Source organism: Elephantulus edwardii, unplaced genomic scaffold (assembly GCF_000299155.1).
Source record: "Elephantulus edwardii isolate Elephantulus edwardi_28Jun2011 unplaced genomic scaffold, EleEdw1.0 scaffold00209, whole genome shotgun sequence".
Lineage (NCBI taxonomy): Eukaryota > Metazoa > Chordata > Mammalia > Macroscelidea > Macroscelididae > Elephantulus > Elephantulus edwardii.
In genome coordinates this window covers 4,638,982-4,649,723 of record NW_006399959.1, presented here as the reverse complement: position 1 = coordinate 4,649,723, position 10,742 = coordinate 4,638,982, and the positions used below count along the sequence as shown (strand labels likewise).

The following is a 10,742-nucleotide window of genomic DNA, read 5'->3' as shown; positions in this document are numbered from 1 at the left end:
TGTATTGGGATTGCATTAAATGTGTAAATTGCTTTTGGTAGTATTGCCATTTTCACAACATTGAGTCTTCCTATCCATGAGCAAGGGATATTCTGGCAGCTGCCACCTGTCCGGCGATTCTGTCCAGATCTCTTTGTCCCTGAGGTGTCAGTTTGTGGCCCCCATCTTGGTCTCTTTCCACAATTTTGAGCCCTTCCAGGTCTTGGAGGACACGGTGGGCCACGCTTTTGGAGCCTCGGCTGAAGTGGCTGGACATTACACCGTTTCTCTACCGCCCCCGTAGATCTTGGTCATAGAGCCAACCCCAGCACCACCCCGGAGGTACAGGTGCCACGCTGTGGAAGCAGCTCGCATGTAGAACCAGTTCTCATCGTAGGGAGCAAGCTCTTTATGCTTGGCCAGCTTGACAATGTCCACCCATTCGGGGACTTTCAGCCTCCCGGACTTTTTGAGGAAGGCTGCCAGAGCTCTAACGAACTCCTGCTGGTTCATGTCTTTTACAGTAACTCCAGGCATCGTGCGGCCTCCGCGCTGCTAGCCAGGGGAAAGGGTGTGCACGGGTTTTTAAAGGATGAGTCCTGTGCCCATTTCTTCCACAATGGCTATTTCAATGATGACATGCTCAGAGTCCATGCTCCAGGACCCACGAAGAGTATCCTCCATGCTTTTCTCCTTGTAGAAGAAATAGGACGTTTCTCAAGATGAGGTTCTGGGAGGCAGGGGCTCCAACCCCATGCCGGCATCTCTGGGACTGGATGCAGTACCGCAGATGTCCACCGGGGGCACCAGTCTCACGTTCTCAGTTGCTGCCAAGAGGTCTTGACTCGCTCTTCTCATACCAATTTTACGCACAGGGGAACTGAGACTTACCACACATAGTGGAGTCCATGAACCTGAGCTCCTGCTCCCCGCACATGAAGGTCTCTATACTCCTCCCTTACCAGGATCTCCCACCTCCTGAGTTGGCCCACCCCAAAAAGGAACCCAGAGACCAGGAACAAAGATGGAATCAGGTTCAAGACCTCCACAGTCCTTGACACTCTCACTGTCTATGTCTCCCCAGCCAGTCACCCAGCACGGGGGGTTCCTGGAGGGAAGCTCTGGGAGGTGGAAGGCAGGGAGATCAGCTGCACGTAGTTGGAGGTATTTACAGGTTCCTGGAGCTCCAGCAGGGCGATGTCAGCACCTCCCTGCTCGAAGTAGAAGTTTGGGTGCATGAAGATCCTGCTGAGGGGCAGCAGTTGGTCATGGTAGTAGAGAAGCTGTTCGCGGAGCTACACCCTGAAGACTGAGGGGTTCATGACTTTCCTGGGGAGAGGAGAATGGCCAACTTGGGGGTTCAGACACTGTGGACACAGTATCTTCTGGGACTTCACCACCCAACCCCCTGCTACTCACGGTCCAACACAATGGCCCGCAGTCAACACCCATTGGGGATACACAAGGGAGCCCCCACAGAAGTGTATCCAGAATTCTGTGTTGACCCACCCGCTCACTTGCCATGGCCACTTGCTCCCAGGGGCTTCCTCTTCCCCAACAATGCCCACTCGCTCCAGGACTGGGGCTGGAGGTGGGGGGAGAGGGCAGTACCAGTTTTCAGGACCAGCTCTCGACCTGATGCAGCCCTTCACCACAGGGCAGTCCTGGGCATCTCAAACGTCAAGCCCTTGCGGGGTATTCCTTATCTGGACTAGAAGTTGGGGACCTTGATAATTCAGCTAATCACAGTAGTGCGTATGGAGGCGAGGTGTGAGGGTGAGGGAAAAGGAGAATCAGGGTCAAAACTCACCAGGAGCCCCAGGGGTCAGGCCCACCAGGAGGGTCAGTACCAGCACATGCAGGGCCAGCATCTGGAGGATTGAGGCTGGGTGGGCGAAGCCGGCTGGGGGTCTGCACAGGGCAGGTACAAGAGGACCAGTGGGAAGTCCGACCTCAGGTGTCTGAGGTCTCAGCACTGCACTGTGACATCCGCATGTCAGGAAATGTGAGGAAGGGGACCTACCTTTGCCAGCCACTTTCCGTTCCCCATTTATCCCTCCATAAGTCATGAAGGCAGGAGAGGCAAGCGAGACGAGTCAGACCAAGGGTTAATCCACTGGGCCAGGAAGTGATTCTCCAGGCAGCTGCAACGTCTGGGTTACCTATGGGCCTGCAAGATGAGGCCCATTATCTGGGATCAGAGGCCTTTCCTTCAGCAGGGGAAACGAGGGGAGGGAGCCAGCCCCATTCCCAGGAACCTACCCTTTTTCAAGTCTACAGTGTCCTCGTTTCTTTTCTCCCTGTTGTCAAAAGGCCATTTCCCTTCTTGTCCATTCACTCGATCTTGTTCTATTCTTGGACCCGCTGGTCACCGGGACCTCCGCCCCACTCCTTGCCCCATTCACGCCTTCCTGGCTGGCACATCTGCTGGGATTCAAGGGGAAGTTTCCCAGGGCAGGTGCCTCTCATGCATTCACGCAGCAAACTCTCCCAGCTGCCCAATCCTTCCAAGGTGGATGGATGTGAGCCCCAGTCTCCTAGATGGTCGGGAGATGATCAGGCCAGTTACAATCCCAGCACTCAGGCCCACAAGGGCATACCACTCACAGGCAAATTGTGGTGGAATCAGGAGGTTTCCTGGACCCTTAGATTCTCTAAGGAATACTCTGATTGGCTGAGGCCTGAGAGGCAGTGATTAGGATTGGTTCATACTGGACCAATCAGGACCCAGTCCTGAAGGTGGCCTGACTCAACAACCTGGGCCTCACCAGAAGTGGGGGAAAGGGTCTTCCTGTATCTGGAGCGGCTGTAAAGGGCCTGGAGGCAATGGTAGAGCAGGGAGGAATCTTGAGTTGTTGCTAGATATCCTGAGACATTTCAGACTCACAGGGACTCTTATAGAACAAAGCAGAATAGTTAATCAGCTTACCACTGTGCCACCAAGGTTCCTGAGACCTGCCTTGTTGTTGTTAGGTGTCATCTAGTCAGTTCCAACTTATGGTGACCTCATGCACAACAGAACGAGATACCATCCTGCGCTGAGCCATCCTCAGGAGCCTTGCTATGTTTGACTCCATTGTTGGAGCCATGCATCAGTCCATTTCATTAAGGATCTTCTTCTTTCAAGGAACCTCCTCTCCAAACAAAAACCCTTCTATGAGAAGATTCCTACCCAAAGCAGCCCCGCCACTGGGTCTCTAAGGTGGTAAGTCTTTCTAGAAGGAAACTACCCATATTTCTCCCTTGGAGTAGCTCGTGAATTTGAACCCCCCAATTTTTCAATTTTTCAGTTAGCATCTGATCTGAGGACAGGAAGGACTCATTATACATCTGGTATAGGGGTGCTGCCAGGATAACCCTTTCTAAGGATACTCTTTTTTTAAAAAAAATTATTATTATTTTATTACTCTGTGTGTGTGTGTGTGTGTGTGTGTGTGTGTGTGTCTGTACCATCAAATCGGATCTGACTGGTACAGGAGATTGTCCCTCCTTTCCCGGGAGAGCATCTAGTGGATTTGAACCATGCGGTTCTGGGATTGCAGTGCAGCTTCTTGCCACTGGCCACCAGAGCTCCCCTAGTATACTCTTAATTCTTGGAATTCAGTAGTGAAAAGTCTGCAGCAAACTCCCTTCCTATCAGAATAACAACAGAAAAGCAAAAAATCCATTGGAGGATTAGTAGTAGTCATAATGTGAAAGATTCAACCTAGTTAACAAGGAAGATGCAAAATAAATGAGGTAGCCATTTTAAAAAATCAAAACATAACATCTTTTCTTTAAAAAGTTATTTCATGTTGATTTGTAAAACATAATCTTTCAGCGAGCTCTGCTGGCCTAGTGGCAAGAAACTGCACTGCAATCCCAGAGGTGCATGGTTCAAATCCACCAGATGCTCTGCTGGAGAAAGAGGAACAATTTCCTCTTGTACCAGTCAGATCTGATTTGACCTTACACACAAACAAATAATAAAATAAAATTTAAGAAAACCCCGCAAAAACAAACCATAATATCTCAGGGGAGAAAAAGTACAGCAATAATCATAGTAGTTTAAAAAAGTATTCTTATTTGCCATATCAAGTAAAGGGGGTGGGGTGGGAAAGGGAAACTTGAGATCAGAGCAATTTCTGTTCAAGTCTAAAGGTTGTTCCAAGCTCAGTATAAAATGGTCATATCAGTGTTCAGGGAAGGCTTCTTTCCATGCATTGCAAAAACTACTAAATTGTTGCAGGAATTCTACTTCCTGTCCAGCGACTCCAGGCAAAGGAACAGTGCTACAAGCTCTTTTGTTGAAGCAAGGAAAACTTTTTTTCCGTGGGGAAAGCTGACAGAGTCCACAGCCTCTCAAGGGTCAGGCTCCCCAAATGCAAAATGTTCTCTTTATATAGGCTTTGTAATGGTTGTTCTGTTCCGGATTGTTAATCGTTTTAATTGTCCATTCCTTTCAGATTGTCAGTCCCTTCACCTTTTTCAGTGCAGAGGGTTTTGTTTTGTTTTTTATCCATTTTTCCCTGTTCTCTGCCACTCAACCTATATGTTGTTGTTGATTGCCTTCAAGTTGACTCAGTGAACCTATGAACAAAAGGCTTGAAGCCCCTTTACAACTATCATTTATCAAAGTTCATAGAGTTTCTGGAGGCATGTTATTTAGGAAGTGGATGCCATTCCTGCTTCCAACAATAACAATAACAATAACAATAACAATAGGAGGTATACAGGCAAGTGGAAGAAGAGAACAGGGACTCGTCATATGCAGATATTTGTCCTTTTGTTTTTTTAAATTTTCTTTTTATTTATTGTATTATTTTTATGTGTACCGTCAAATCAGATCTGACTGGAACAAGAGGAGGTTGCCCCCTCCTTCTCCAGCAGAGCATCTGGTGGATTTGAACCGCATACCTCTGCGATTGCTGTGCAGCGTCTTACCACTAGGCCACCAGAGCTCCCTATATTTGTCCTTTTGTGACTGAGATAGATAGCTGAGAAACGCATGGGAGGAAAGTCACTAGCTATTAGAGATATGCAAATCAAAATAACAGTGAGATACAATCTCACTCCAGCAACCATGTTGTTGTTGTGTTCTGAGTCGCTTGAGACTCATAGCGACCCTATGTACAACAGCCCTAGCCCTAAACTCTGCTCTGTCCTGTGCAAATCACACTGTCTCCAATACACCCATCCTGATTACCACAGTCACTGAATCAATCCACCTCGTAGAGGGCCTTCCCCTCCTGTGCTGTCCCTCCACCCTCCCAAGCATGATGTCCCTCTCCAAGGACTGGTCCCTCCTTACAACATGTCCAAAGTATGTTAGACAGAGCCTCAGAACTCTTGCCTCCAAGGAGCCACCCGGTTTAACCCTTTCCAGGACAAATTTGTTTGTTTTCCTAGCAGTCCCTGGTACCCTCAATACTCTTCTCCAGCACCACAGCTCAAAGGCATCAATTCTCCTTCTATCCTCCCTAGTCATTGTCCAACTCTCTGATGCATAACAAGTGATAGCAAAGACCATGGCCTGTATCAGACGCATCTTAGTCTCCAGAGAAACACCGGTGCTCTTCAGTACTTTGGAGAGGTCCCTAACAGCAGACTTTCCCATGGCAATACTCTTTTAATTTCCTGGCTACTGGTGCCAAGAGTGTTGACTGCAGGGACAACACTGATACTAATGGTTAACTCCATTTCTGTAAAATGCTGGTCTGTCTGATACTTCTCTAAATCTGAACATTCAGATTAAGATAGACTAGGAAGAAGGATTGGCCATCCACTTCTGAAATAGCAGGCCTCTGAAAACCCTATGTACAACAGAACACATGTAGAATAACAGAAAGGACAACTGAGGTTGAGCTTTCAAGTATGGAAAGACAAAGGTAGAGGAACAGTTGTAAGCAGACCAGCAACCATAGTACACAAAACTTAACAGGACAGCAAACCACAAAAGCTGGTGGGGATTTGGAAAGATTGGCACTCTCCTACTCTGCTGTTGGGGATGTAAAATGGTACAACCACTGTGGAAGGTGGTCAGGCGCTCCCCTCAAAAAGTTGAAAATAGAACCTCCATTTGACCCAGTTATTCAACCACTGAGAATATACCCCAAAGAAATCAGATCTGTGACATAAACAGATGCATACATCCATGTTTATCGCAGCATTATTCACAACAGAAAAGAGGTGGACGTTGCCCAAGTGCCCATCAATGAGATATATTGACACAGTGACTACAGCAAAGGGCCAGCAATTGTGAAGTGGCTCAGAACTGGGCAAGGGTTCGATCTGCTGTCCATGGGTAACTATTAACCAGACTCTACTTGATAACTCCTAACAGAAAAATAATGCCGTGACACGAACGTTTCCTGATGTCTCAAGCTAAAGAGTGTCCTCTTAACTTTGAGATGATGTTAGCTTTCTCATCAAACTCAAAGTCTTTTAGGTTTCTTTTTGAACTCCTTTTGTTTCATTTTCCTATTTGCTTCAGCAATTTAAAACTAAGGCTAACATCCCTTCTGAGTTTTGAAGAATAGCAATAATGCTAATCGTGGTATGTTTGCCCAACTCATAATGTTAAGTTTCCCATGACAAGTGATAAGAACAGGTGACTATGTCTGTGACATGACTGCTGACTAGGCCACTCCAAGCAGGCAGAGCTACTGTGAAAGCGCTCACATTATGGTCTCCATGTTCCTCCCCTATATAAGCTCCCTACATTCTCTGAGATGAGCAGACAGATTTGGGAAGCCCATACTCCCTGTCTCTGTCTACTGGTGTCTTGTAAACCTCTTGTTCTCTCTGAGCACGGCTTTTGGTAGCAGGCAATTACTCAGTGAGCAGGGGATGTCCAACAACCGGAGGGCCTCACCCTACAAAGCCGTTTAGGTCTTGAGGTTTCTTTGTTCAGGGTTTTTTTTTTAAATTTATTTATTTTCTTCAAGGTTTTTGATTGTTGTTGGTTTTGTGTACCATTAAGTCAGAACTTATCCATACTGACCCTCTGGTGGGTTTTCAGAGGCAGTTGATCACATGGGAGGCGATTGGCCATCCTTCTCCCAAAGAGCAGCTGATGGACTTGAACCGTATGCCTTTGGGATTGCAGCACAGCTTCTTGCCGCTAATCCACATAGTTTTTGACAACATGTTTAATTTTAAGAATAGATAAAGGACTTCTCAGTTGCTCTATTTGTTCTTGAATATTTTCATGTAGCTTGTGTTTTTCAAGGGAGAAGTCCAGTTCACCTAAGCAGTTGGATTTATCGTTATGAGATTGTTCATAATGTTCTCTTATTATCTTCTTGGGGGTTGTCTGATGTCTCTTCTTTCATCTTTAGTATTGGTGATTTGTATTATTTCTCTGTTTTCTCCATACTTATCGATCCTGTTGATCTTTTTGAAGAATTAGCTCTTAGTGACCTTGATGTTTCCACTGTTGTTTTTCTGTGGTCAGTGCCATGGATTTCTACTCTAATCTACATTCCCTTCCCCCTTTTGTTTGCTTCACATCCAGATCACTCTCCTTTTCCTTGTTTCTTGACACAATCAATTGCTTGCATTCCGTCTCTCCTTGTTGGCCTCTGGTCTCCTTCAATTTCGGGACATGGGCTTGTTTGTGACCTCATTGGTCTAAGAGCCCAGGACGTCATAAACATCTATAGTTCTGAGGCTGGAAGAACTAGATAGTGCCCATTTATCCCTGCTGACCCCTCTGAAAAGGGTCACAACAGGGGGATAGAGATCCATGTAGAACAAAACTCAAAAGAGTAAAAATGGCCGGGTTTGAGTCCAGAATGAAGATTGCATAGTGCAGTGTACTCGGGGTGGGTGGATTGTATACCAATGAAGGAAATTTTCTTTTACTTTTCAAAGAGAAGAGCAAACTGGGAGGTGGAGAGGGGTGGGCAGAGAGAAAAATGCAACAATGAATGAATAGAAACCCTAAGTCTCTGTAAATTTTCATTAAAATAAATTAAAAATAACAACAAAAATGGCCAGGTATATTGGCTTGATAGGGACTGATTCTGATAACTGAGCTTTTAAGCTTGAAATGGATTTTGTCCCTGTGGCATGACTTTCAGCCGAACAATAGACAGATCTACACTGTGAACCAGGGACATTGTAATCTTTAGAACAATCCGTCATACCAGTCCACAAGGGCTGCATTTGTCTAGGAATAAAATTCAGAAGGGAAGAAAGGAGAGGCTGGAAGGATGAACAGAAACAGAAAACACAAGGAGGTGGGGAGAATGCTGATACAAAGTAGGGATTGTAATTGATCTTATAAAAGAAATACATATGAATAGTTGAACGGAATACCAACCTGCATTGTAGATTTTCACTCAAATCACAAGAAAAAGTTTTATAAAAAATTGCATTACATAGATGGAGATGTGATTGAGGTTGTTTAACAATTTCAGCTTCCTCAGATCCACAATCAATACTCTTGGCACCAACAGTCAGGAAATCAAAAGATTAATTACATTAGGGAAATCTACATCAGGGACCTCTCCAAAGTGCTAAAGAGCAATAGTGTCAGTCTACAGACTAAAGTGTGCCTGATCTAGGCCGTGGTCTTTGCAATTATTTGCTATGCATCAGAGAGCTGGACCATGACTGGAGATAACAAGAGATGACAGAAGAATTGATGCCTTTGAGTCGTGGTGCTGGAAAAGAGTATTGAAAATTTCATGGACTTCCAACAGAACAAACAGGTCTGTCTTGGAGAGAGTGAAACCAAGATGCTCCTTGGAGGTAAGGAAATTCTGTCTCACATAATTTGGACATATTGCCAGAAGGGACCAGTCCTTGGAGAAAGATTTCATGCTTGGGAAGGTGGAGGGACAGTACAGTAGAGGAAGATTCTGGAAGAGAGAGATTGACACAGTAACTGCAGTAATGGGGGGTAAGTGTGTCGGAGACAGTGAGACTGGCTCAGGACAGAGCGAAGTTCAGAGTACAGAGGATCTCTATGAGTCGCGGGTGACTCAATGGTGCATAACAACAACAACTGCATTGGAGAAATCATGAGTCAGCAGCGTGTGTGTGTGTGTGTGTGTGTGTGTGTGTGTGTGAGATGGCATGCAATGGTATAATAAGAAAGACTCTTTGCAGGTCTCTTTTCCCCTCAGCAGCAGTGAGCCATAAGTTCATTCTCTGCACAAGCACTAGCACCTGAAAGGTGCGTCTAAATATCTCAATTTCTAAGCCCGAATCTCCCCTGAACCTTTCACATTAGCTGCCCTCTTTCAGGCCCTCTCATCGATGATGTAGGTATCCAGGACTATGTCTATTTACAGGGACAGCTTCTTGGGGTCTGAGACTTGTCCCTAGGGACTTTGGTGGGGAGGTAGAGGAAGACAAAAACTTGACCAGCGTCTGAGGATGGTTCAGGGCACAGGGCTGAGCCCCACTTGGAAAGCCTGCAGTGGGATGATGATCAAGGGATGGGGATGTCTAGTCTAGGGAGCCCAGCACCCTACTCCTTGTTCCTCTTCCACCTAGTATCTGCTTAGTCCTGGGCATCACAGACATTTTCCTCTCCTCATCCCTCTCCAGCCACAGAGTCACTGTATCAGGAGTCCTCTCTGTATCATTGACAGTCCTGACCATGTGGACTCCAGCTCCAGGTGGACAGAGAGAAGAGCACAGCCCAGGCAGATAGGAAGAAAAAAGTCTCAGGGGTCCTGGGAATGAGCCCACTCCCCCCATTGTGGTCATTGTAGTGCCCTCTGTGAGAGTTGGAGGTAAAGAACCATGTCAGCCCGTTTGTGATAAGGGGCAGGGTCCAAGGGCAGAGTGGTTGGCAATGATCTTTTCAGGGGCTTGAAGCCTGACTGGACCCTCCCTTGGAAGGAGGTTTGTGGTGTTTGCTCTGGGGATGCGAGGCAGGCTGTGTGACTTAGCTGTTGCCGAAGAGGAGGGAAAGATACCTAAAAGAAGCAGTAGGCTCCCTCTTCCTGAACCTCTCAGGGTGGATAGAGGGAGATACAAGGGATCCCCATACTGTCCCTCCAATAGTAGGCAAAAAGGAATGCAAGTGCTCCAGACACTGGGAGCAGTGTGGGCAGCGGTGGGGTACACAGTCTCCCCAGATCTCTCCTCCCAGGCTGGGCAGATGTATGTGGGTGCATGGAGGGAAGGTGGGTATCTGCAGTGAAGAAACCACTCCCTGATTGCAAGATTAGACTCTCTTTGGGGATGTTCCTTCATGAGACTCCACTAGCTTTGGAGTGTAGGGTAGGGTGGGGTCTGGCACTCGGGCTTCCCCCTTATCTGTCCCAGATGTCTGATAGTGTTCGCTCAGGCAGCGACCGTTGACAGATTACAACACAGTGGTGGCCCTCATCCGGAGTGGGGGCAAAGCCAAGGCGGATGGGCTAGACAAAGTGGGGGTCCAATTCCTCCCTATGCTCCCAGCTTGTGGGTACACCTGCCCAGGGTCCTCCCAAGAGGAAGGGTTCCAGGTTATAGGGCTACTGCATGCAGAAGCAGCCCCAAGGCCACTTCTCGGGACTTGAGCCCACCTCACTTGGGTGGGAGGGCACTACAGAGCCAGGGGAGGTGCTGTGTCCAGACATGAAGCCCCTGTGGCCTTCCCAGTGTGCCTTCTATCCCATGTGGACAGACAGTGCCTGTGTCAAGGTGCACAGGGGCATGTCACCTGTGGGCTCCCCAGGGCACCATGCTCACAAGGAGCAGGTTAATGCTTTGTGATCAGCACTTTGAGATGTTTAACAAATACCTCTCATTTCTTTACATCAGAAAATCAATCCCATTGT

At 47.1% G+C, this 10,742-nt stretch overlaps 1 protein-coding gene and 1 pseudogene across 1 annotated transcript in view; both read right to left on the bottom strand.

Moving 5' to 3' along the window:
* TPSB2 (tryptase beta 2) overlaps positions 1-2,167 on the bottom strand; it is a 5,010-nt gene extending 2,843 nt beyond the window's left edge. The window contains 5 exon segments of the mRNA XM_006903633.1: positions 1,041-1,080; positions 1,083-1,308; positions 1,399-1,564; positions 1,790-1,890; positions 2,142-2,167. Coding sequence (XP_006903695.1) covers positions 1,041-1,080; positions 1,083-1,308; positions 1,399-1,564; positions 1,790-1,890; positions 2,142-2,167 — 559 coding nt within the window.
* On the bottom strand, positions 71-543 carry LOC102855025 (annotated as a pseudogene).
* Positions 2,168-10,742: the final 8,575 nt, after the last annotated feature.